At 40.0% G+C, this 27,344-nt stretch overlaps 2 protein-coding genes across 6 annotated transcripts in view; one reads left to right on the forward strand and one right to left on the reverse strand.

Annotated features, from left to right (window-relative positions):
- Positions 1-1,478: 1,478 nt before the first annotated feature.
- LOC130585828 (sterile alpha motif domain-containing protein 1-like) lies at positions 1,479-2,393 on the reverse strand. The gene has a single exon (XM_057386478.1). It carries the CDS (start codon positions 2,391-2,393, stop codon positions 1,479-1,481), a length of 915 nt encoding a protein of 304 aa, XP_057242461.1.
- GNB1 (G protein subunit beta 1) overlaps positions 1,881-27,344 on the forward strand; it is a 34,646-nt gene continuing 9,182 nt past the window's right edge. For 2 of the 5 annotated variants that reach the window (XM_057386473.1, XM_057386477.1), the window contains exons 1-4: positions 2,238-2,303; positions 20,156-20,207; positions 25,959-26,066; positions 26,678-26,716. In XM_057386473.1, the coding sequence (XP_057242456.1) occupies positions 26,010-26,066; positions 26,678-26,716 (96 nt within the window). In that variant the 5' untranslated portion in view covers positions 2,238-2,303; positions 20,156-20,207; positions 25,959-26,009. Of the gene's footprint in view, positions 1,902-2,237; positions 2,304-2,540; positions 2,563-2,750; positions 2,954-20,155; positions 20,208-25,958; positions 26,067-26,677; positions 26,717-27,344 lie in introns of those variants that run through there. The other 3 variants (XM_057386476.1, XM_057386475.1, XM_057386474.1) reach the window with 3 other exon arrangements.

A 27,344-nucleotide genomic window follows, 5' to 3' on the forward strand; every position in this document is an offset into this window, starting at 1 on the left:
CTGACATCCCCATCTGCATACACTGTGGTTCCACAGGGGTAGAACAGAAATTTCCCCATAGTTACTGGAATGAAATATAAGCAATTTGGGGCAGTMATTCAAGAATAATTTATTCTAATTTCAGTAAATTTTTGATTTTGTTATTTGTAAATCTCAGGGTGATGAATTAAAGCTTTAGTGCATCATAAAGGCTATTTTAAAACAAACATTTGATTATTAAAGAATCAAAGGCTTAACCACACCAGGATCTAATAGTTTTTCATAACAGACAAMCTGAATAATAGCCAACCCACTTTCCTACAGTTTAATTGGCAAACCTGCTCTTTCTCTTACTAATTAAAGGTAACCACACCTCCCTTCAGAAAGCATGACAGAAAGAACACTTTGGATTAAATTCTAGGAAACCAAGAATCTACTGGGGGAAAAGTTTGCAGGAAAAAAAAATAATAACTTTTCCTTTTGGTTGTTTTTTGGTATGTTTTGTGGGGTTTTTTTGTTTATTCTAATACTGGTGTATTCTTGCTGGATAAGTTTTAATTGAAAATTGGCTATAATGCTGTGGGTTGTTTTATTTTTTCTATAAACCTATTTCTGTTGCCAAGTAATCTCACCTTTTAACAAGGTATAAACAAATATTGGGGAAACCCCCCAGATTTAGACCTGTGAYAGCAGGAAAAAATGATGCAATACTGTATCTATACTTTTTAATATTAATTAGGGTTTCAATGTGAGTTTTCGTGTGAAATGTTTCCATTTTGGTAACATCTCTCCTCCTTGGTTTACATGAGGCCCCATCTGTAAGACAAAACCTGCAATTTTTTATGCTTCCTTACTATTTTTTTTCTACTTTCTCTTTCAYGTAAACCCTTCCAGAGCAGTGATGTGAGGATAATATGAAAAGAAGGCTCTGGAAACTTTGGCTGTGTGAGTACCTCTGTAAGCAGAATTGGAGAAAATAAGTTCTAACAGAATTGCTATTAGTCAAGTTCCTGAGGGAAAGATCACAGAATCAYAGATTTCTTAGGGTTGRAAGGAGATCACCCTGTCCAACCCYTGRCCAAGGCAGGGTCACCTGGAGCAGATGAAACAGGAATGTGTTGAGGTAGGTTTGGAATATCTCCAGAAAAAGAGACTCCAAGCCCTCCCTGCACAGCTGTTCCCTGCCACCCTCATGGAAAGAAGCTCTTCCTCATGTTGAGGCGGAACTGTTGGTTTAGTTTACAGTCATTGCTCCTCAWCCTGTCACTGGGCACCACTGAGAAGTCTGGCACCATCTTCTAACATCTCTGAGATATTTTTATGCATTAATGAGATCCCCCCTCATCTCCCCTTCCACAGACTAACCAGGCCTAGCTCCCGCAGTCTTCCCTCGCACGATATGAAGGAATTTACAGCTTGCCAGCCTCTTGCGAGCAGCATTTTAAGGCCTGTGGCCTCTCTCCCGCCCTTTTGTGCTCGGCAGCCGAGAGCGCTCCCATTTACTGTGGTGAGGGGGCTCTGCCTCTCCCAGCCCTGGGCTTAAACAACACCGTTTGTGGGTTCGATTTCGTGTCTTTTTGTTTCCCATCCGGCTCTTTCGGACTCGTTTTCGGCCTGCAGGGCCGGCGGGGCGGCCGCGATACCTCCGCACGCCGCCCGCCCTCGCCCTTTGTTCGCTGAGGGGAGGGAGCGCGCGGGAGCGCGGGCGGGAGGCGGGAAGCGCGCGGCCGCCGCCGCCAGCGTGAGGGGCCGAAGGGCGTTGCCCGCGCGGGAGCGCGCACCGCGAGGCTCCCGGGAGCGCGCACCTCCCGCCCTCCCTCCCGGCCGCGCTGGGCGGGTGCCCGGTGGAGGCGGCGGAGCCTCCGGTGAGGCTCGCGGCGGCCGGGGCTGTGCGGGGCCAGGGCGGGGCGGCGGAGCCTCCGGTGAGGGTCGGCGGGCGGCGGCGGGCCGGGGCGGGGCGGGAGCCGAGCCGGGGTTTCCCGGGCGGGCAGCACGGGCGGGGCGGAAGGAGGAGGTGAGGGAGGGAGGGGAGGGAGGTTCGCCGCGCCCAGGCTGCCGCTGCCCGATGGCTGCGGGGAGCTGAGCGGGCTGAGGAGGAGTCGAGACCCAGCGACACCCCCTCCCCCGCGGATCCCTCCTTCCCGCTCGGCTCTGCCGCCTTCCCCGGGACCCGCCGGGCGCAGCGCGGGCGGCTCCCCCGCTCCTCCTCCGCCGCCTCCTCCTCCTCCTCCGCCCCCCTTCCCTCCCCAGGCCGGCGGGACGCGGGCAGGACCGCGGGCGGCGGACGGACCGGCCCGGTTCATGAGCAGCGGCCGGGAGGGCAGGTAACCGTGTGAGGGGTGCGGGGAGGGCGGGGGTCCCTCAGAACGCGTTTCCCGCCCGCCGAGCCCCGGCCGGCCCCACCCCGGGGCCATCTTCCCTCGGCTCCCCCTCAGCCCCGCTCCTTCCCCTCCCCCGCGCTTCCTCCTCCTGCCGCACTTCTCCTTTCCCTCTCCTTTCCTCCCCTGTCCTCCTCTTCCGCCGCCGCACTGGGGGCCCCCGGGGCCGCCGCCTCCTCATCGCCCCCGTTCTCGGCGACCCTCGGTATGGCGGGGTTGGAAATAGCCCCCCTCCCCCGCGCTTCCCACCTCCTCGGGGCTCCAGCTTCCCCTAAAAAAGAAGTGTGTTTGTAGCTGGAGGAGGAGGGGAAAAAGGTGGGGGTGGGACTGATTCCCTCTCGAAGGCTTCCAGGCGAAAAGGGAGGAGACCTCGGATCTTGCGGGGTTCCATTTTTAATTATAATTACGCTGTAGTGGTCTCTGCTAGACGGTTTTGGGGTCCTATTTAAGACACAAAAGGCGATTTTCCYGAGCGATCCGGCCGGCAGAGGGAATATTTGGAGAGAGATTCAAGGGAAAAAAAAAAAAAAAGCAATGCTGTGTCTGCTGTAATGGTGGAAAACTGATTAAGAGGAGCCGGGGGTGAGACAAACAGGGTAAGGCTGCTTCCAGCACCCCCAGCCAGCCAAGGGCTCGCAGATGGGGCTCATGCTGGGTGTGCTGGGCGAGGGAGGGGTAGGGAAGGTTTTGTTCTCGTTAGAACCGGAACCGAGGATGGATTCAAACCGCATATTTTTTCCCCCATGTATTACGGTGCTGCATATTTTTGTGTGCCCGTAGCAGCGATAACGAAGATCATGGAGGGTGTATGCTACAATAGAAAGATGGAGTTTTCTCCTTGGAAATGTTGTTTAGAATATTATTTCCATTCCCAGCTTTTTATCGAACGGATTTCAGCATTCTTTTTTTTTTTTTTTGTATCTGTACAAGGGGTATTGAACGTGTAGGGTTTTTAATCCTACAGCTTTGTAGAGAATGAAGATGTGTAAAGCCTTGCATGTAAATAGGAAAGAGATGAGGCGTTTTATTAACAAAAAAAAATCTAATCCAGAAGAAAATTAGAATGATATAGAGGTTGTTGTAAGATGTCATTTTATCATTGCTGAGGATGAACTGAAATTTTTACGAATGTGATATTTCATTATTCTCTAACAAAGTCATGGCTGGAACTCGTTTTAAAACCAGGCATCCTTTCTAGGATGTGCCGACTGCCACGTTATTATGTATTGTCTCCACAGGAGGAAATAGGAGGAAAGGACTGTAAATGTAAAGCTTAAGTGATTATTGAAACAGCTTTTGAGAATAGTTGGCTCAACTTGGAGGGGTGATTTRAGACTGAAAAATTAAGCATTTTGCTGCTGTAGGATATCTGCACCTAATCGTGAGAGATTTATCCCATATTTTAAGCCGATCTGGTCCCAAGGATGTGAATCAAGACAAAATGCTGTCGATGTGTATGTGAAATGCGTGTGAGGAAACGAAGATGATATATTMATACCAAAATTCATCCTAAACGTGATAGATCAGAGTTTATTTCTTTCCCTTCTGTGCTTTAGGAGAGGAGAAGGAGAAGGGGTGATAATAGTGTAGTTGTTTTGGTGGCTGCAGATTAGCCAGGGTGTGTGTTTGATTTTCTTTTTGCTGTGAATGAATGGATCTCTCTGTGCCTGGGCCCAGTAGCTGCAACAAGATGGCGTTTGCAGCAAGGCAGCTCTCATTTTTCAACTCCTCCTCACCCCAGCTTTGCCAAACTAGATCTTATTTCGTAATTGWGTTTTAGATTTACTTTCTCGTTCTCTTTGCTTTCTTCTCTTCTGGGGTGGGGGTAGGAGGAGTATTTGGAAGATTGTTGCAGGAAATCTGTGGGTTTTTTTCTTAATTTTTGTGAGCTCCTCCAGATAGGAACTAGGTGGGAGGAGTAAATAGTTTTATTGAAATGTTCACATAGGCTCTTAACTGAATAAAGGGGTGACACAATTTTCGTTTTTACCTTGCARTGCCTGCTTAATGCCACCAAAATGTTCCTGGCTTTTATTAAGCCTGTTGCTAAAAACCGGTTTTTAAACGTAGAGCACAGGTACACAAAGACTGCTGGGCCGTGGGTCTGTGCTGGCCAGGTAATCATCAGATCAGAGCCTGTGCAGACAGGTGTCTTTCTGTGACACAAAAGAATCTCCTGTCTGCTTCAGAAYACTGACAATTTGTGGAGGGTTTAAGACTGCTGCTGACCCAGAATTACTGCCATCCTCTAGATAACTGTTCTTTTAATGGGCAAGAGTAAGAAAGGTTCGGGGGGATGTTAAAACAGCTTTGTGTCTGAGAGGTAATCTATTTCAAAATGCCATTACAAATTTCTGAACSCTCAATGTGTGTGTTTTTAGTATCTTGTAAGAAAAATGGACTTTTGATTTGTAACTTTTGTGGTATTTCACTGAAGTGCCAAACTCCTTAACTTTGGTAGCCTAAATAGCTTGGTTAATATTTGATATGTTGGACTCAGGCATAAAACAATACACTTCCCAGCAAGAAAAATAAGAAAAGCTTGTTATGTCTCCTGTATTCAAATGACCTCCAAACCTTTGATAATATCAAACATTTTAGTAGTTTTTATCCATGACTTAATGTGTAATCAGTTGTTTGTTAGTTTGTTGTATGGCCCAGCTGTAGCTCATGCAGAAGGAAGCTGGGAAGCAGAAGAGCTGATTTTCACTTGAGGCTTGTGGTGCTGGGTTTTTTTTGAATTAAAAAAAAAGATGATATTAGTGTGTTTTATTTCTCTGGTGTTTCGAGAACTTTTTTTTTTAATTAAGAATACTGTCCAATAAACTGTTAGTTCCGTTTGATGTTAATGTCCTGTTGAACTTAAAATTACTTGTGCAATTTTTTTGTTACTACTACTTTGGCCTTTTAGTACAAGACCAGAAAGGAGCAGARTGAAGTGAGAGTCTGTTTTGGGTAAGATAAATTACATTTATCCTTGTTGAGTCCTTGCAGCTGCTAAGTCAGTACGTAGCAGGCATCCTAGCATGAAATCTTTGACAACATGGTAAATTAAAATTCCACAGGAAATTTTAACAGAACAGTTAAATCACCTCCATGCCTCATGGAAATCTGGAGATGCTGTATTTGGACATAATGAGAATTCTTGTGTAAGTAATCAATGAAGTTTTGTATAGAATTTTGTGTAACATTATTCTTAGTATCATCTCAGAAGAAACATTCCACAGCTATTAAAACAATTTAAAACTTGAATTAAACTAGTTCGCTTAGAATAAGAAAATCCTTTTACTGATGTGGTTTCAATGTCCTTTAATTATAGTTGAAAGATACATTGTGTTTGTAGGATGCCTTTTCCTGAAATTAAGCAAGATGTTGGCTGCCCTGTGTAACTTCCTGGTGCTTTGGAGGCTTCGATTTGGTCATGTGGAAAACAACTAAACTGTTTCTTCTTAAATAGTAACTTAGTTATGATTTCTCAATCCCTGTGAAACCAGATGCCAATTCATCTGAAACTTTTGTTGTTTTTGTAGATTCCTACCAGGCCTGGAGCTGTGGTTAGAGATGTTAAGCAAGTGTTATGTTCAGCTGGTTTTATAGTTACTGCAATAAAAAATTGGAGTTGTTTGCGCTCTGTGAAAGCAGCGGTAGATTTGTCTCCTCTACGTCGGGCTCAGCTCATGTTCTAGGCACTGAATTGGATTAAATTCTTACTGTCCATGGATTTTGGCTCTCAGCATTAGTGGATTGGTAATTGATATTCTCAATTTTAATATCCAGTTTTAGCCATATGGCAGACCGTATTGTCTGAGGAATTGCATTTAGCGCTGCTTTGTTACCAGTAGGTTGAAATGGGAAATTGGGCATTCCAGTGGTTGAATAACACTTTGGTGAGTTGTCTTTGAGTCTCCAATGTCTGTGGTCATGCCAGAATTTTAGATGGGGTCTTTTTTTTTTCTTTTTTGATAGGATTTTTCTCATTTTGTGTCAGAAAAAATGTAACCTTGAAAGCAGCTTGCTTGTATTAATAAAATGTTTCTTAAGTATGTGACTGAAGATAGAGTGGACATTTTTTGAAGGGAGTCTCTTGGTTGCTTCAAGTGCAGACTGAAAATAAAAAGAATACATATTCCATTCAAAATGGTTATTTTCTCCCCACTGATAAAGTTGTAACTAGTATTAGCCAAGGTCATGATAAAAAACAAAAATACCCCCAAGCCCCTATGTTTCTATTTAACATAGTGTCTCAATTTATTATTTCTTCACAGGGTGTCCAGTGTGCTGGGGATTTTGTGAGCGTGGATTTGTTTTTCACCAAACAGAAATATATGCAGAATCCATAGATACTTGAGCCAACTGGTAGTTGAGCAGAACATTAAGAGGTTTTTAAAAGCAGTGAGCTGGCTATGAGCAGTACCTTTACTTTAGATGCCAAAATAATCAGCGTAAATTACTGTGGAAGSCTTCCTAGTACAGAGATATGGACACTCCAGGATAGGTTTTGAGGCAGAATACTGMATTTTTATTAAAGTAGTAGAGGATTTCTGAGTAGAGAGAAAGGAGTTGGTTAGCCTTGAAATAGAAATACACGCTTAAAAATAATTTTGTTAGCATAAAAATCAGATCTTCTTGGCCTCTTGTTTTAACAGCTGACCTTCTAAAATGAGTTCTTAGCAATTAATATCTTTTGTAAGAGAATTAATTTGTATTAAATACTTGTCCAATGCATTTATCAGAGTGATACAGAATACGTTGTGATCTGTTAGTCTCTTAAAATACAAAGGAATATTTCTGCCTGTCTGGAGGGTTTGAGTGTACTGGTTACAGGGGGTGATGTTTGCCTTGCCCAGTATATTCTTAGAAATGCAGGAATTTTCTGTCTTGAACCCAGCTAGGGAGTAATGACAATATTCATGGATGCCATCTGGAAGCAACCAAGATGTGGTGTCTCTTGCTATGTATATCTTACGCTGAGTTTTAGTGGGGGTGCTGGAATTAGATGCCTACATGGGAAGTTTTTTAATGTGTTAGCCAAAAAAAATACATTTTTTTGGGGACATTATGGAAGTGTAATTTGTAGGGAGCCTTGGAAATAATATATTTTAAATTCTCCCCAGGATTTCCAGCACTGCCCTGAAGTGTAGAAGATAAGGATACATCCAGATGTTACACATTGACCTGGTATTGATATTTGGGGGTGGAGGCAGGAGTAAGAGCTGGAGAAGGTAGTTAAGAAGCACCAAATGTTGAGACATTGCTGGATTTAAGTCTTGTTAAAATCCAATACAAATAACTTCAGCAGGTTCAAAAATAGGCCTGGCTTRATAAATAGGTTACCTGTATCAGGTATTCCATGGTAATTAAGAATTATTGAAAACAAGGTATTTTTGTTGTGAAGGGAATAGCTAGAGTTACTTCAATATTTGGTGGGACTGAAGGGTTAAAATTTGGTCTCCCTGTGCTGTGTCTATTTTGGAATCCTAATAATGGATAAGTGAAAATGAGGCTGAGGAAGGTGATCTGAGGGAGCTTAAAGGAGACAAGCTGTAAGGTAACTCTGTAATTGGAGGTGGTACAGATAGGCCGAGTCTTGGAATCATTTTCCTGGATTGTATTTAGAATTTGATGAGGGAAAAATTAGTAGCAGATAATACATTGAAGGGAAAGAGGCTGRCTCAAAATCTAGTTGCCATTTTGATATGAAATGTAATTCATTTCTGTAAGTAGTTTGCCTGAAACTGCTTCATTAAAAATACATMTATTAATTTGATGAAGCAGAATCYCAGCTTGTCAAATCACTGCAATTTCTAAAGGTTTTATGCGTGGAAGAGAAATACATTCTAGCTGTTATAAGGATTAATTGAATTGTGGATAGTGAAATATATTTTTTCTGTATTACTACCTTGATCTGAAGAAGGTTTGCCTGCAATTTCATGCCAGTTATGTTTATCATGTTTTTTTCAGATGAGAATATTTTTGATGTCTTCTTGAAAACTGCAGTAATGCCTGCCAGCACTCCCCAAAAAAAGAAAATATTAATTATCTGTAATTAGATAGATTAGATAATTTTTTGTAGCTTTATGTAACGTGGTCCTATATTCAAAGCTATGTATAGATTTTTGTCACTATTTTAAGCTTGTTCTTCTTTTCCCCCAGCAAAGGGAAAAAAAAAAAAAGTAAAACCAAAATACTTCTCTCAGAGCTCCATCCAACTCCATCTAAACTCCTGCAYGCTGTGTATCAAAGTAGGTTTAGGGAATATTTTATCAGTTCAGAGATCAGCACTGATTTGTCTCATCTTCATTATAAAATCAARCTGTGTTGGAGATGAGGAAATAAATAAGACATTTTCAAGGCTTTCTGTATGAYTTTGAGAAAGGCGACTGTGGGTGTTGGCCTTCACTGACAGGAAGGCAAAGCCTTGTGTTCTGTGCTTGTTTTGTCTTYTGTTACAGTAACCTTAATTACAGCAGCTGATGCCAGTTATTCTCTTTCTTAAAGAAAAAGACTTTCTGCCTAAATGTTACAGGTGAGCTGTTCATTCTTTACATCTCSATTTTCTTACTGCATTTCTGGCTTTTTTACCTGGTTTGGGTTAGGTTTGGGGAGCCATCTTAAAAGCCTTCTCAGGCACATGTGCTTTGTGTTTATCCTGACATTTCAGGATTTACTAAAATCTGTCAGTAAATAGAGGTTATCTAAAATTATTTGCAAAACCACGAAGTCATTTGACAAGCTGAGTGGGTTTTGGTTTATTTTTGTGAAATGTTGAGATTTCCAGCACCGATCTGACAGAAGAATTTTTAATTGTCTGCTTAAAAATTGGRTTTTAACTTCCATGGAAACAGAAATACACGTGTCCAGTATTAATGGGTTGTTCTATGCTGTAAGAACTTTCTCACTGGCACATCTGTGCTAACATGGAATAYTTTTACAGATTTCTTTTCCTGAGGGTGACTGGGCAGGATGTTGAGCTTACAAATGTTGTTGGTGATCACATGTCCTGTTTGTGCACATCTGTTCAGATGTGCCTTGCAAGCTTGGGCTGTTGCTGCCYTTCTGTTGTATGGGGGAAATGTGGKTTTCTCCTGRAATTGGAGAAATTGAATCTCTTCAATTACAATTCAACTCTGTGGAGTTTTGTAGGTATTTGAGTGATTTACCAGAACAATTGAGGGATGGGAGGTGGGTCAATGCTCCAAGGTTAAAATCATAGMGAAGATGGTACAAATATGCCTTTTTTGTTGATGCAGAGATCTTTAAAGTTAATGCTTGATTATCTTTTGTGGTGAAATTTTTAAGGCCAGGCAGAAATGTTCACTCTGTAAACAGCACTGATCAGAAGTCCCTGAACTTATTTCTTAGTTTGATATGTGTGTGCTACTGATATTTTCTAATTTGTGGTGAAACCCAGTGCAGAAAATCTGGCTTAGTTATATATGTGAAGTTCTGTTCTTTTTAACTGTATTTAGATATTTGAGCTGATACATCTTGGTTAATGCCAAGTGGTTGAAGGTAATGATGTTTGAATCTCAAAACAAAAATGAAGTAAACTTAGGTTTCTGTATATAAAGTACCATGAGTTATAGCTGCATAATACAAAACTTAGTGTGTTTTATTTCTGGTAAATGAAGTAACAGAGCTAAACAGAGCAGGCCTACTCCTGCTTCAAGATGGTGAGAAGAAATCTGTTTATGGTCCTCTTGAATTTATCATTTTAGTTCCCAAAACTCTGGGGGTTTTTGTTGGGGTTTTTTTTTTTTCAGATTTTTTTTTCCCAAATAGCCTAACAAGTGTGTTGGGAGGGCGGTGTGGTAATTCTCTGTTTGTCTAGAAAAACAAAGTAGATGTGATAGTCYGCTGAAACCTTTGGTGCTGGAAATAAGCTTGATACTGTACTAATTAAGGAGCTGTCTTTGTTGGAACATATGTTTGATATTCCTGTTGCACGTTCTCTGTGAAGAGGCAGAACTCTTCAGAGTGGCTGATGTSTGTGTAACAAAGGTGGTGTCTGTACAAAGATCAAGAACGGGCTGCTTGATGCTTATGGCAGTTTAATTGTGCTGCAGGTTACCAAGTCCTGCATTTCACTGCAGCTGTCAGATGTTATCTGGCCAGCGCCTGAAAACTTACTGTGCRAGTTCCTTGCTGAAAATGCTGTGTAGTACTCACTGAAACAGGACTGAACAGGAACAATAGAACAGATTTTAAATCTTGACAAAGCACTGGGGTCTTCAATAGGTGCCCGAGGTGCTGGGGAGCTGGTTATTTGTGTGTGAAAACTCAAATATCATAGACTCTTCGGACAGATTGGTTATTTCAGCTGAAATTCTTCCTTTCTTCTTCTGCCTATGGAYAGTAGATGAAGCTTCAGCATTTCAGGAAGTACTGTGGTTTATCCCGAGATGCTGATGTAGGTGGGGGTAACTTGTTCTGGGCACTGCAGTTACTGGGTGGGAGCATTTGGCAGATCCAAACAAGCACCCAGCACAAGGGTCCTTGCTGTGCTGAGGCTCCAGGATTAGGGCAGAACCTCAGGGAGTTCCAGGKCTCAACCAACCTTCCTGGCTGCTGGTTTGGCACCACTTGCCAGTATTTTTTTCAATAAAATAGGAGGGATTGTCTTCTGATGTTTCCAGTTTTGTCTTTGCCAGTTAATTCCCTGGTGTTACTTTATTTCTTTTTCTATTTATCATGTTTTCCTCTATATTTCGATCATCTGATGAGATGGATACCATCTCCAAGAATACAACTGATACTTAAAAATTAATGCCAGAAGTTTTCAGAGGGTTAATGCAGATCCTATGGGAAGAGGAATGTCCAAGGGTGAAAACAAGTATTTCCTGCTGTACCTTTGTGCTTTCTGTGGTGATACTGGCCCTGGGCTGTACTTTCATATCAGCATTGAGCAGCGTTGCCTTGTCTGTCCCCAAACACCACTTCTCAGTCTAATGGATTCAAGGTCTCCTGTGTTACTCGACTTTTTCATGCTCAGCCTTGCTTTTCTTGTTCTTCTGTACCTTATTTTGTACAAACAGTACATATCAAAATACAGCAATTATTGGGAGAAATCAATGAGCTACTCTGAGCATAAATCATTGCTATCAAAACTAATGGAGCTGCTTGCACATTGATTAAAGATGGGGCATGTTGATTGTGGGGCTAGAGAACAAAGTATTGCTCAGTCTGTTTTGGTTGAAAAGATTACAGAAATCATGCCATATTTTAATCTCTACTGAGTATCTTTTATCTGCTATATGCATACAATATATTTTGTTGATTTTTAAGGTCCACTGAAATACTTCTTATCTTCAGACTGGTGCTGGAAAGCAGCTGTTTTTCATGGTGCAGCTAAACTTATTCTAACAGAGCTCTGTTAATCTCTTACTGAAGATCAGTGTGCTGTTTGAACACTAAATTCTTGTTTCAGTGAATTAAATGTATTCTGTTTTTTAGCTGGGGCTTGGATAAAGATCTTTTACACAGTWGTGAAGAATGAATATTTTTCTTTTAGCTGATCTCTGAGGCTTTGTACAGCCTATGTAAGCAGAGGCACAAAGGAGCAGATGGTTTGTTCCAATGTCTTAACTCCCCTATTTTTGTTGGGGCAGATGTGTTAGCAGCTGTGGTGAGAAGGTTGTTATCAACTTATGGCCAGCCTGACTCTAAGATGGGGTTACTTTAGTTGCTTCTTTTGGATTTTTCTTCTTAATATTTTTAATTCGTAAAAGCTTAATACAGTAAAAGCTTGCTTGCTTTCTCTGAGTCGTTCTGAGGCAGAGCGGGAAGAAGAATCCCTGTTTCTGAAGTGCTCTCAGGATTTGATCCTGACAATGAAAGGCATTTGGGGTGGAACTCTTGGTCCGTATGGTGAAGCACAATTGAGATTTGATAGAATATGAACTATCTTTGCTGCTTTTGGAATCACAATGTGTTTCTCATTAGYGTTTCTCATTAGTGTTCTGAGGGCCTTGGTGCAGTGAGACATGGCAGCATGTGAGGTTCTCAGCCTGGGCCTGCGTGCTCAGATCAGGGAAATGCTTTTCAAAAACAAAGTTGTCCATAAAATATCACTTTAGATCTGTAAATGTCTCCTTAGATCAAGAATAGATTTGATCGGCTACTCATCCTTGGTTTTTAATAGTCTTAAGGATGTAAAAAACAGTGTTGCTAAGTGTAGCTTTCTGAAAGTTGGWTGTATTTTTTAAAAGGGTGTAGACAGGAAGCAGCTGATTCTCCTTTGACTCAGTTGACTCTTTATTAGCTGGCATATGTAGAACGAAATGGATGATTCAGCTCCTGTTGATAAAATAGTGAAGCTGAAATTTATGGAAATACAAAATACAATAATGGGGCTTTCTRCTGGTTTTCTGTGTTTATGCAGACACAGAGCCTTACTGATTTTTTTTTATTAGCAGTATTTTTCACACCTATTCCACTATATTTATTTCTGGGGTTTTTTTTGTGTTGTAAATAAGTGATCACATAGCCCATTTCCTCCTCTMATGTAATAAATATTGCAGTGAAGATGTTAATGTACCTTCTGATGTCAYTCTGATGGTAATATCTGAACCAACACATGATTTTTAACAAGGTGAAGATCATTCCAAGGCAGATGTGTTGGCAGGCAGAGCTGAGAGAAATCCCATCCAGGCTTTTGGAACCTACTCGTTCTCTTACACTTTAATCCCTGACAGGGCAGCTGATCCACTTGATGGATTTCATTGTAATCTTCAGGATTTTGGTAACAGGAGGTGCCTCTGCCAGGTTTTCCATCTCTCCATTCATTTATTTGCCTGTGAATTCAGTGCAGTGTGATCCAGTCACATGCTGGGCTCTCCTCAGCACCTACTGGGAAATATTTGGGGAGAGCTTGAGCAGAACATGATCTTGATAGAGAAATACATCAATCTTTGTGAGGACTTGCTGAGCATTTTAAAATCACAGAAAATGAGCTGAAGGCTACTKGAAAATTGGCTTACCCAGACGTGACTTTTAAAAGACAATATTTGGATACTTAACGGGAATTCTCAAGAATTAATTTCTTAATAGGATTGCAGTTTACTGTAAGCATGTTCTTAAATTGTGGGTTAAAAACTTGTTTTGATACCTGAATAAACATGGTTTTAWTGTTGACTTCTACTAAAAAGAAACAATATATATTTAGGTGTGTAAGGTGTTTCCATTTGCTGTGTRATGATTCTGTCACCGATTTGTCACACTGGGACGCTGTGAACTGCTCCTACAGCTGTGTGCTTCCATTTCTGGCTTCTAGCAGAAAATGTTCTCTGTATGGCTTGCATTGTGAGCGACCCCAAACCTATAAATTCAACTGATAGACGTGAGAGAGCACTCATTTTCTGAAAAGATAATATCCTGATACCATGGCATTACTTGGTAATATCACAGGAATATTGCAGTCTTAGTTGAATTATTAATTATTAAAGCAAGACTGCAATATTCCTATGGTGCCTGTGCTCTGCCCTGTTTAGGTAAACACAGATTCTGGTGGGTTTGGAAATGAAAATATCAGTAAAAACTGGAGGTTAATGGTAAAAGAGGTGAAGGAAGCAAGAAAAATGACAGTTGAAGTAAGAAACAACTGTTCWGTTACTGTAAGGCTCTGCAGATAGAAGCATCTAGTAATAAATGCTTAGTCATTTCTCTGTTGGTTAATTAATAGTAATATATTCTCCTTCAGTGCTGCCTGTGTTTTGTTTGTCAGTCTGAAGGGAGATGTCTCGTAGTATGTGACAGCAAAATGGCTTGGGTTTGGATAAGGGATACTTTAGGAAGTGACAATTTTCAGTGACATTTTCTTGATAGATGTAGTTAGAAATTTATGCACAAACAGGTTCTAAATTTTTTACTTCTTGTTTTAGGTTTTTTTTRCATTCTTTTTTTAAGTTGTAAGATCAGGAAGAGAGACAGCCAAAACCATCTCTGACTAGTTGGATAAGATAGATGAGTTTTTCCACAAATGTGTTGCTCTTTAGAAGGACTAATGCATAGAGATAAATTAGAATAAAACCTAGAATAGTGGCTTATTTTGATTTAATAAACACAAGTTTGTTGAGACTTACATTAAATACCAGCATTTTTTGTTCTTAAAATAAGTTAACTTTCCATGCCTGCTTCTTATCAGGAAGTGTAAAAATGCTCTTAAATGCGAATTTTTTTGAGAGAAAGACAGAAAAGAAGACATGTAGTTCGGAAATTTTTGGGCTTGGGTCACTGAGGTACCAAGAGTTATTAATATTCGTGAACTACTTCAAAGATCTCTTAAGACTCTTCTTTTTAAAAAATGTTATTTTAAGTATTTTGCTTTAGGCATTTGTTAAACTTGTAATATCAGTTCTTTCATTTTTTTACAGAAATTCTCTGCTGTACCTAGAATATTAAGATGATTTTATTTTTAATAATGCACATGGCTTCCAGATGCATTTAGAAAGGATTAATGAAGTGACCTGTTACAATCCAGATTTTTATGCTTAAATATTGCATCAGTATGATTCTTTTTTTAAATGTAGGTCATGGGATTAGCATCAGGAAATGTGAGTATTTTGGCAACATGGGATTCTGTCTTCCACGAAGACAGCTGGAGTTTGTGCATTGTTGGTGGCAGAAGAAGGCAGGGACCACTTCACATCAGAGCTGTTTATTGCTGTCATGTGTCCTGCCATGATCTTAGCATTGTTRTTTGCTTGTTAGGCTGCTATTTTGAGAAAGTGGTAAACTTTCCAAAGGGTTTATTTTCAAGGACTTGTTAAACAGAGGGAGGGATGACTCCGTGCAAAATCCAGGCAGGCAAGCAAAAGCTGATGGATTATGCATGATTAGCATTTTGGTGACTTTCAGTAGGTGTYGTGTTGTGTTACTGTGTGGTAACAACCTCTGGTATATTGAGGAATTTGAACACTGAAGTTTAACTTTTATGGTGAATTATTCATATTCTGTAGCAGTTTCGGAGGAGACAAAAATGCACCGTTCCTCTGAGACAGTAGTTCCAATTTGGGACTTTGAATGCGAAAGCGCCTTGCTGAATTTGGSTTTTGCAAGGTCTTTCAAGGTTTCCAGATTTGTTAATATTCTGTTTCTTCCCTGAATTTTCTGAAATAAAAGGTTAACTTTCTTTTTTTCTTTTTCTTTTTTCTTTCCTGAATAGTAGCATCTGTTTATGGTGGATTATTTTTGTGGGGGTTTGGATTCTGAAGTGCCAAATTAAAGCAGTGAGGCACTTGTGAATTGCCTCATTGCTTCACTGAAGGCAGTTTGGTGGAAGGCCATGTTGGCTGATTAGAGGCTGTTCCATGTAGGTCTGTTATGCCTGGTTTTTCCTGTTCTATGTGCTGTTTTGTGTGAATGAGGTTACAGGATGAAGGACTGTGGCCAGAACTTTGGAAGGACCCTAAAACTGACCTTCATTCTTTAAACAACAATTTTCCTGTGTTCTGTGCAGTGATGAGATTTTTTTTTTTATTATTCCTAATATAGTCTTGTAGATCCATCAAGCAGAACAGAAAAAGTGCACGAGTTTCTTTAGGAGGGAAGCATTTCTATAGTTCTACTTGAAACAAAACACAAAAGCTCTCAAGATCAGTGACACTAGAAATGGGACTTGTCATTCCATACTGAGCTATAGGTATTAGCAAAGCATTTGTGAAATCAGGTCATTAATTTGTGGATATTTTTAGCTTGGGTAATTATTATTTTACTCAYACACTATATTGAAAATGGAAATTGGTGAGCTCTCTAACCAGCCAATGTGGCTGCTGCAAGATGAGCATTAACACTGATCAACCTGATGCTTGTTTTGTGTGCACTTCCCACTAATATATGGAAAAAATGTCTACTGAGCGCAGCGACTGCTTCAGCTGGGAACTTGGCAATTCTTCAGCACAAGAAGCAGCCAATACCTCCCACAGAAACATTCAGCTGTGCTGGCCTTGCACGACACAAGTGCTTTCAGGAAGTTTTCGAAGGAGCTGTACAATCTCTTGTTGTCCCTGCTCGGGTGAGCTCTTTGGCAAACCTGTTAGGAAGGTACTGCTTGCTTTTCAGAGTTTGTGTGCTTGGAAATTACAGACGTGGCAGATGGTTCCCAGAAAGGAGACTTCAAATAAAGGAGGAGTTGTATCCTCTCACTCGAGCATGTTTAGATTTATGAATTTGTAATTATTATTTTATACTTCTTTAGGTTGTACTTCAAAGCTACCCTTGGAGGAGGTGACAGCAAAAACTTGGCTTTCTGGACCACAGGTCTGCACTCCCTAAGGAAAGCCTGAGCTGGAATTAACTCTTGGAGGGGCACATGCAGATACCAAAACACCCTTCAAGCTTCCAGCTGTCTGCTAGAGCTCTAAATGTTAACTGAGGATAGGGTTTGTTTGGGAGGTTTTTATAGACAGAATAGCCTTGAAGCTTTACATTTGTGACTTCTAATTACTGTTGCCTGGTGGCACCTTGGAATTTCATGATGTTGGCAGCGATTTGGCGTGGTGTTGTAATCTCTTGGGCATTAAGATACTGTTCTGTGATAATAATCAGCTGTGTAGACTATAAGAAATCATTTTAATAAACTAACTTGCAATTGCTGGTTACACAGACATTATCTCTACCTTGTRGGTGTTCTGTTAGTGATGATGAGCACTGGGCACCTGAACAGGAGCATTTGCAGGCTCAATTAGGAGCTGCCTGCCTTCATCCCTGCTGGCTCAGGGGTGCAGAATAATGAARTAACTTCACTTGAAATTACTGGTTTATCTTAGTAATAATGATGTTTGCTGTTAGGTTTTTGAACGGTTTGAGGTTTTTTGTTGTTGTTTTGTTGGGTKTTTTTCCTTCCAGTGAAGTTATTTTTGTGTAACTACCCTGAATAAAATAACCCTATGTGCCACTCTTGCAGGACGATATGTTATGCACGATTTTTTTTTTAAGATTCAAGTGGTGTCATGGTCATGGTCATAGTTTTTACTAGTGTTGGTTGAGCTCCATGGTAAACCATGTTGATAAAGCCACTAAAATACCTGTGTSTACAGAATACTGCACACATTGATTACATGGATCATGATGAACACATYTTTCAACTTCTCCATGTCCTTACAGTGGCTTGAGAAGCCTGGGTAAACCTCATCCCAGGGTTTGAGGCAGATTCTCCATGTCTTTGTCTGCTGCCTGGGCCCACATCAGGTTGTGCATGAATTGCTGSTGTGTTTTAAGCACTAGAATGCCTTTGCAGCAATTTCAATATTAGCCTTGGCATCGAGTCAATGTGTGTGTAAAGCAGTCTTGAGAAGGTTGGCATGAACATCCAGAATATTTGGGTTTTACGCCTCTCATTGAATCCATAGGTGAAGAGAAAAAYGTGTTTACGTGGTTAATGGCTTTGGAGAGTGTGCTAAATCTGCTTAGGAAGTTGCATCATTTTGGAGAGTTGTTCAGATTTCCTATGATACTAAAATAATTCAAAATGCCTTCCACACTCTTCCARGTCCTTTTTATTCCTTACCTCTTTTCTTGCCTGCTTTCTCCAGCCTCATGAAAAAAGTTGTAGTGTCWTCTGCAGAAGAGTCTTCTTCAGGTKTAGWCTTGTRTCTKGAATATGYTGRAGTTGAGATAAATTTTTAGGCTGGRTTATCAGCTCAGAGTTACTACTTCAGTATCTGTAAAGAAAAAAGGATATTTGGACATTTTTACTTTTTTTTTTTAGTCCAAATTGCTGGTTCTTCACTTGGAGCAGCAGCTGTGGGCATGTGGGGACACCAARAGCACCAACCATGTGTAGGGCTGGCTCATCTCCAGGTGCTTTGGTGTGGTGGTTTAACCACTTGAACCGTTCTCCAAGTGCTCTGTAGAACTTTTTGTTCTCTCCTGTTTTTGAAATCCCAGTTTTTGGTGTCAAGGACCTCCAGCTCTGTGCTCAGCAGGGCTGTCAGGGCAGCGTGTGGAGCTCTTTACAAGAACTCTTTGCTGAGCCAGTGCTGCGGTGCACGGAATGAACTGGCCTCTAATTTTCATGTTTCTTTTACCAGGCTACATTTTAGCTAAAAATGGAAGCTTGTGGCAGTGCAGATCTTTTTTTCATGAGTAGCATGTCTGCTTTTGTCCTTAAATGAGCTCCATCTTTAAGGTAGAATTGAAAGTCTCTGTTGCCAGGACTGTGTTCTGCATCCTGGGGTGCTTTCAGCATCCTCACGTGGATACTTAACCCTTTGAAAAATAAACTCAACTTTGTGGAAAAGTTTGCTATTACTTTTTCTTCCTCTTCTTGCAGGCTCGTTGAAGTAGCTTTTTTTTGTTTTGTTTTTGGTTTTCTTTTTTGCAGAAGGCATATGAAATCTGCAACASCTCTCCTGCATTAATGAGGGTGCAGCACAGGACAATAATGGGGTTTTGGCCTTTGCTATTGTGTATTCTCTGTGCTGTTACTGTGCCAGCATAAATTTACTTATTTACGTTTTAGGTAGTTCTTTCAGAATTTCATTAGATTTCATGATCTCTGTAGTGATGGCAAATTTTTTTCCTGTCAAGACTTCTGAAAGTTGACCAGAGTTGCTCTGTTTTCAGAACTTGAAATGGTCCCGTCATGTATTTGTGTCTGGGGGGGTGGAGTTCGGCCTCTAAGTGTGAGTTTCTGTTTTAAGTCCCAAAGTGTGTCATTCTGGCAATAACAAACAAAACTGCTTACAATGTGATGGTTTCATAATCACAGTATTAAACTGTTCATCTATAAATGAGCTTGGGTGAGGATGATCCATATCCTAAGTAGCTTAACCTCCATACCAGACACCGAAGTGGTTTGTAAATTCTCCAGCTAGCAGTGAACTGTAAAATCAGAAACATGCGTTGTGTGTGAGATTTCGGTTGAAAGTGTGTGGAGTTTTAGGTTGGCTTTCTGATTTCAGATTATTTTGCTTCAGTACCTTCTTGCTTTGTGCTCAGAATAATCTCCCCCTGTCGTGACACAGCGGCTTTGAACACTCAGGTGTCCCCTGACACCACCCCCAGCCCTTGTCTTGGTGTGTGACACAGCCAGATCCAGATGTTTGGGATGTATAAGTGCTTGGCAGTGTTTCAGATCTTGGAGTGAACTAAAATACTGCTTTGTGCTGCCAGGGGAAAAAATTGTTCCAAAATTTCTGATATTTTTTCCCCTTTCTGCAAAGCCRGTTTGTTAAACCAGGGCAGTTGTCCAGACTGCAAGTGTGAGTTATTTAATGTGTCAATTCTTTTTGTACATCCTAATATCATTAGTGATTTAAASTTGTAACTTTTCTAGAAAAGTGCTGTGCTCTCACTTGAGCTCGTTAGTAGGAGGTTTATGTAACTTCTTTTGATAAAATAGATATCATGATATTTAACTGTGCTTAGAAGGCAAATGTACCTCAGGAACAGGATTGAGCAGAAATAATTCCAGTGCGTTGAAAATKCTGATTTTGGTGGTGGTGGGGAACACTTTGAAGTACAGTGAAAATTGTATGAGTGAGACTATATTTTGTTGCAATCCTAAATTCTCTAATAGCATGGACTTCTCTATCACTACGGCAGGAGAATTGATCTCAGGATTTCATGGCTTTTCTTGGGAAAAAAAAGTCAAAATCTGCTTCTTGACATGAGCATGTCTTTCGGTTGTGTTACTAAAACTGTGCCCATTTCCTTCATGAAGACAGGCCAGCTGTTCAAGTTAGCTGACAAGTAGTCTGCACTTCGATAGTAGTTTAATTTCCGTCAGATTTGTTGAGAATTTATGCTCTTTCTTGATAAATACATTAATTGTGGTTTTGATGTCTTTTTTTTTCCAGAATTTACATGTTTGACAGCAGAAGTTGGCTTTCTACTGTAGTGAGAGAAAATGTAAGTAGTGAAAAAAATTAAAATTTATTTCCTAGTCCTTGAGAATTCCTATTTTTAAAAAGTGATTTATTCAGATTTTTGGCTCTTCATCTGTGCAAGCCTAAAGTACCTGTTTTCTGCTTTAGCATGTGTATKCTTCTGTCAACAGGAAGGATTTTAAAATGGCCAGGAAACCTGCTAAATAATAGATGTTAGTGCCTGCCTTCTGTTAGAGAGAGAGCTGGCAAAGCAGAGGGAGACCACAGCTGAAACTGTTTCATCTCAGTGGGGCAGGGAACTGTAATAAATAAAATGATGAGAATAGTCATTCTCTCATGAATGAAAAATTACTTCTCCRCCATGTTTGACAAAAGAAGGCCAAATTTCTTTTGAGCAAAGWGGCTCTTGTCAGAATGTTCTTTTCAATGTGTCAGTATTATTTAAACAGAACCTAAAAGTTTCAGAGTTTATATTCTGTGTAATTGTAATTATTACTAGTGTTCTTGGAGCAGTGAAATCTTCATTACCTTCCAGGCTCTAAGCTGGATTTCTGTGCAGCTCCTTAATCTGTGAGGAGCATTGTTAATTGGCCAAGTATTTGCTCAGTTAAATCTGTTAATTTTAATTACCAGATATTTACCTGTTTTTAAAAAAACAGACAGCAGGATTTATTTCCCTACCCATATCTCCCTCTGGATCCAAAGGCACCCTGAATTTTTCCTTCTMTTTTAGTTCATATAAGCAGCAGACAGAACACCTCCAATTTGTTCCCCGAGCAATTCCGTTCTCACTGTATTTTTAAATAAAAGCAAAATAAGAAATCAAGCTACACTTTTGCAAACAAAAAGAACCCTCAGCTTTTCAAAGGCAGCATGACGTCAGCTCACTGTAACTAACAGTGAGTGGTGTGTAATTCCTTTGTCATTGTGAAAATGTCCAAGCTGCTGTGCATGTTGCTAATAGGATTTCTGGTATCTGATAGATTAGCACAGCTTCATTTAATCAGATGACCTGCCCTGGGACTGTCTGGTGCCATACTGGGAGCTCCTTATTAAGGCTGTAAAGTTTGGGCTCCGTTTTTGCAAATGTTTTGCTTTTTCATCCATGTTGGAGCGATGCGTGTTAGCAGGAAAGAGGTTGAGGGAACAAATGTCAGCCAGCGTGTTCATGGGAGAAAAGAGATTTGCTAAACCTCCTTAGAAAATTACTGTGCTTGGGTAAAATATGAATTATTTAGCTTTAAACCCTCTGTGTTACCAGACTTTGCATCCACAGTGGCTTGGTGGGATTATGTTAGGCTTTGGTAGTAGTAATGTGTGCTAAAAATACCTTGTGGCAAGCAAAGTTTGACCAGCAAGGGATAGAAATTCTAAATATTTGACTTAATGATAGCTGTGATTTTACATGTGGGGTTTTTTTTTCTTTTAATCTGTAGAAATTATTCACAGGACAGAGAGAGGGAAGGAAGGAAAAAAGGAAAACTCTTTTTTTTTTCTTTAATAGGAATGGTATAAGAAAATTAAATAAGTTTTAGTTGTCATTGCTTCATTGCTATTACCAGAAAGGCATTTCAGAGAGGAATAATATTGAACAGAGAAATTTATGTTTGGATGGGTTGTATTCAGCTCTTCCCACTTATTATGTGGGCAAGCAGCAGGCTACAAATAAATGTGAAGGTATTAATGATACCTTGGTTTCAGTAACTAAACTTAATTGGATAAACAGTTTGAGCTGTAGAAAGGACACTGGAGTTGTTAAAATAAAATGAGTGAATTTAAGTTCTTCCTTGGCCTTTGAATTTTTGTGCAGAGCAGTGAGTGAGTAATTCTTATTCTTTAAAAAAGAATTAATCCACTGGGATCCTGAGTATATCTGGATTTACAGGAAGCACATGGAAGTTCTGTAAGGTTTTCTGCAGTTAAAAATGTTGTGCAAAGCTGTTGGGCACACACCTGACTCACTGGACCTACCTAACTCTCCTCTTACCCTGGAATATCMCTCATTTCACTTAGAGAAAAGCAAACTCTGAGCTGCTCCTTTGACATAAATGATAGGATAAATCCTTTTGATATAGCTGAATTGGGAAGTTTTATCATATATAGGAAAGTAAGAAATCAGTCAAAGTCAGTTGATTTTCCTGTGTGAACCAGAGGAACAAAGTGACTTTTCCAGGGGKAAGAAGAGATAAAGATTTGGGTCATGGGGAGGAGTGGGGAACACTGAACTGCCCCAAAGTGCACAGATTGTTATCCCCAGCAAGAAGGGAATTACCCACAAGGTATCCTGGTCAACAGGATTAGGGGAATTAAGCTTACACCAGAGACACTTAAGCACTTCAGCCCCTGCAAAGGTCTTGAGGGAGTTCAGGAAAGTGAATGTGTTATTCCTGAGAAGCTGCCTTCAGGGACACACTCACATATTCCAAAGAAAGTGAGGTAAGCATGAGTTTGGCTCCTACCTGTGAGGGTAATTTGGGGAAAAGGAGTGTGGAATTTGAGGAGTGACTTTTTTTTCCTGAGGTTTGCTTAATTTGGAAATGCAGTCACTTCTTTAAAAGCCCAGAAATAGAATCATCATCCACATCAATCTTRCAGATTCTTCTAGAAACCTTCTTATAAAATGGGGTTAAATGCCTTTAGAACAAGCCACGAAATAAAAATCTGTTACTTCATGATATTCAATTGTGCTTGTTTGTGATGAGCAGACTTTGTTCARTATATGATCCATGTCTGTAATAGGAATAAATCTGTATAAAAATGTCCCCTGTATCAAGAGTGAGAATAGATAAAAGCATTTTTCTCCCCATACATTCTTYTGACATTACCTGATGTCCTTGGTCTTTTAAAGATAATTTTTTTTAATACATGAGCCTAGTAAGCTGTGATTTACAGCATAGCTAAAGAGAACACGAGAGGTTGGAGCCCTTTTTTCCTCCCACAGATCTCATATTTCTACCATAAATTTAATTGTCTAAAAACTTAGTATGAAAGAAATAGAGGSATGGCCAAGCTGGCTTGCTGTTTATCCCATAAATTTTACAGTTTGCTTCAGAGAGCTCCTATATTTTAATGCCCTTGGCTGCTGTAGGGTTGTCATTTCCTGAGTGAGTGAGTTCAGTYGTGTTGGCAGGAATTAGAACTTCCTGTTGATGTTGAAACAACAAAGACTACAAAGAGAGTGTGGAAATCTGCTTTAAACAATTCCTATGGATGCTGACAGAAAAGCAGCTCAGAGTTTTGGTGTTGCTTGGAATGCATAGGAGCTAAATTGGAATTCTAGAAGTGGATCTGTCTTTGAGATAGGAACTTAGATGGATACAAAATGCTGCAGATGGGAAAAGTGAACTTTCTTAATATGACTTTTTTCCTAGGGTAAGGTTTCATCTCCTTAGTCTTCTTGTTCCATGCAATGAAGCTTTGTTTCATTTAAATGCAAGAGAATTCTCTCTCATGGTGCAGAAATTCTGCAGAAATAAATTGGTGCTATTTTAAGGAGAGCATATCTGCTCTGACTGACGTGAGATTATTCCTCCTATTGTATTTTTAAACAAAGCTGCATGCAAAGTCTTCAGTGCAGTTCCTTCTACCTGCAGCTTGAATTCTGGTGTCCTGAGTCTTTATTGCAATCTCATCAGTGAGTTGCTGTGACCTTGAGCAGAACACAAAAGTTTTGGAATTTCTTGCTCTGAAATAGGAATGATACCATCTGTAAATTCTTTGTGTGGAGTGGTCAGTATTTGCTTAGTAGGAAATAGGCTTGTATATTAACTTAGATAATGGCAGAGCTGGATAGGAAAAAGCTGAAAGATCTGAAAAATTGCAGTTTATTCTTCAAAACAGTCTTCAGAGTTTAATTTCTTTCTGACAAGAGTAGTGGATTAGTGTTCCAGCAGGTGTGTGAACAGCCCAGGAGCTGCAGACACACTCAGAACTGTAACAGAGGTCCAGCCCCACACACAGTGTTTGTGTGAGATGGAGAACAGAACATCTTGAGAAACAAAAGAGCATTCCAAAGAAAAGCAGGATAAYAAAACACTCAGGATGGGTTTTGTCTTAACTGGATTTTAGGCTGAGCTGAACAAGCAATCTTAAAAGGGCTTAGAGATGACCCTGGAAGCAGAAGAGAGAAAGAAGAGACCCAGTTTCACAATGAAATGAAAARGGCCTTGAAGTTGTGTGAGTGGAGGCTTTGGGAGAGAAGCCAACTAAAATTCCTTTTCTAAGATRCTGTGGGTTTCAGAGAAGAGGAAAAATTTGTAAATGATGCTATGACAAGACTGGCATCTGTTTCTTGAGGTTTTCAGTTTGGAATAATTACTATGGAGGGAGCTTCAACCTAAGTCTGGTTCTGGGGGATAGAAATATTTAAGGAATATTGAAATCTTAATTATTTTCAAACTTCTTTTAACAGTAATGTTTGTTCTACTGGTCTAATTTACCTTGACAGAATGTTCTCTGTTATTGTCACTGGATAAAAATATGGAAGTTATCCTCATCCTTCTCCTTGGGAAGGGCTTTAAGAGGAAAACAAAACCCACATGCTTGCAAAGATAAATAAGCTGATTAAATCTTAAYAGAATAATATGTAAAGCTGCTAGCRAAGCATTTTCTTTTATTTAATACTAAAGGGTCAATTCTGGCTAATAAAATGCTCTCMAATCACTCTATCAGTGTTAATTTATAAACTCCAGGTGCTCTGTGTAGTATTTGAAATTGGAACCAATTATCTTGTCTTGCAATAAAAGATAAAATTCATCAGCAAGTTTCTTCAGCATCTTCCATCGCTGTCAAGCTGCAGAGATTTTAAAACAAAAGCTTTAAGAACAGCTGAGTTGGAGATGTGGAATGCTAGGGAAAATGCCAGCAGTATCTTTCTGGAACAGACTTTTAAAGATTAGTTGTACCCTTAAAGGGGAAATAYCCATATGGTTTTGACGTTGGAAATCAGCCCAATGATTGAGCAACTCTATAGGCAAAAGTTGAGATTGTTTCAGTGGTTGTGATGTTTTAYATTTTATRGWGTCTCTGTCTTGCTGGCTCTATAAAATATATGTGAGTAATTTGGTGCCTGTGGATACCAAAAARCAGGGAAAACAGAGGTTTCAGGGGGAGAAATGTCTGCTGGCTGTGGGTTCTCAAACTCCTCCCTCAACCCAGCCTGCAGAACATGCCTGGGTTTACCCTGACAACATGTTCCTGTTAATCCACTCTGGTATCTCAGACATTTTAGCAGTTATCAAATAAAACCCTGAACAGCATTTGTGAGTGATGTGCTTTTATCCAGATAGCAGAACAGTATTTTTCACAACCATGATGTTGCAGAGAGTTTTTGCAGCATTCTGCAGGTGCTTGTCGGTCTAAATCTTTGTTCTTTGCTGGGAGGATTCCTCTCTCTGTTCTAAAGACCAACAGGGAAGTTCTGACTTCCACATCTAAAATTGGTGTTACCTGCTTAGTCACTCCTGGGCAACTTGAATTTATACAAAAATGAATCAAAAGCACTTTAGTGAAGAAAAAAAAAAAGGAAACAAGAGGCATGGAGGACAGAAATAAGCCTAAATTCTATTTTATTTCCTTTGGCTGGAAGCAAAGCCCATCCATTTGTGGTATCACTTTAATTCYAAGAWGATTTCAKACACATATTTTCACCTRTTTTCCAGTGTTTRWAARWMAWTSYRSAWTKWYTTWYAAATGCTGTTGGAAGTGGCTGAAAGGATTTGTAATTTCAAATTATGCCTTCTCCTAATTCTCCTGATTATCACCTGTTTTTCAGATTTCTGGTTGTTTCAGAGGTGGCAGTGGAGCTCACCTTTAGCACAGGAAAATGAGCGAGCTTGACCAGTTACGCCAGGAGGCCGAGCAACTGAAAAACCAAATCAGAGTATGTATTGTGCCTCAACACAAAAAAATGTGTCTTGAGTCTTGAGGAGGACAGAAATTATACCTTAAATGTTTCTCCAATGTCAAAGTTAATGTAAAAAGGGCAAGCACATGTGACTGCTTGAGAAAATTACTTTTTTGGTCTTTTATATTGCTTAGAAAATAATAGTTACATAAGCAATGCACAAAATTGCTGATCAAAATGAATGTTTACTGAGGTTTTTCTGAAGCAGACCATAACTATTGTTTAAAAAGTTCCTGCTTAAAATAAGGTCAGCAATGAGGTTACTCAAGGCTTTGTCTTGTTAGATCTTAAAAACCTCTGAGGTTGAAGGCTGCACAGCAGTTCCATTGCTGGAGTGTCTTTGTGCTGAAAGTCGTGTCACCTTTCTCCCAAAAGAAGCAGAAATTTCTGAGTTTCATGCAGAATGTGTTTTGACAGCAGGCAGTGGATTATGTTAATGCTGCTGTTAGTTAGGATGGGTTCTCTCTGGGTGACAAGCACAAATGTTTTCTGAACCTTGGCTTTAGGGGGCTTAATCAAAACTTGACAAAACAGAGAAAGAAATGCACAGAACTTCATCCAGTATTTCTGATTTCCTTCTCTTGCAGGATGCTAGGAAAGCATGTGCAGATGCCACCCTGGCTCAGGTAAGAATTTGGGAATTTAACAGGAATTAAGAAAATTTGTCTCTTTTACAAAAAGAAAATGCTATGTAAGAGGTGAATGCAAGTGAATCTGGTTTTGCCTCCTGTAGCAATTTTTTTTTTTTTTATTTTGCCTTTGGGTGTTTTCTTCCAGAAATAAGTATGTTTGTCCAGTTACTGAGAGCAGTGGCCTTGAGCAGTGGTTTCTTTGAGTGACTCAGGGCACATTTCTGCTGCTTAATGGAAAATAATGCTCTGCTCTGGAGCTGGGAGCAATAGTGTTGTTACCCTGATAATCAGAACCATAAGGCCTGCTGAGGTTAAACTACTTCAGTGTCTGCCACATTTATCTGTGCAGGAGGAGAAAACCCAGATCAAAGGTCTGAAATCCTAGAAGTCTAAGAAGATATGACCTAAACAAAACAATTTCTGGGAGTGTTTATAAATGCAATAGGCTGCTTTCTTCGTGTGATAAAGATGTGCTGCTTAAAATTACATAACTTTGGAATGGGCAATTAAAAAAAGATCAGTCAATATTGAGAATGTGGGACTTTGGGCTGCGTTGGAACTTTGTATGAAATGGTAATTGTGGAACAGTGAAGGGGAAAAGTCAGTGTGTGACATTTTGGTG

The sequence above is a fragment of the Malurus melanocephalus genome, unplaced genomic scaffold (assembly GCF_030028575.1).
Source record: "Malurus melanocephalus ecotype Western Australia unplaced genomic scaffold, MMel_1.1 scaffold_972, whole genome shotgun sequence".
Taxonomy (NCBI): Eukaryota; Metazoa; Chordata; class Aves; order Passeriformes; family Maluridae; genus Malurus; species Malurus melanocephalus.

Bases quoted from the DNA above. Each gene is read 5' to 3' on its own strand.
- LOC130585828 (XM_057386478.1), bottom strand. From the start codon at position 2,393: ATGGCCCCGGGGTGGGGCCGGCCGGGGCTCGGCGGGCGGGAAACGCGT.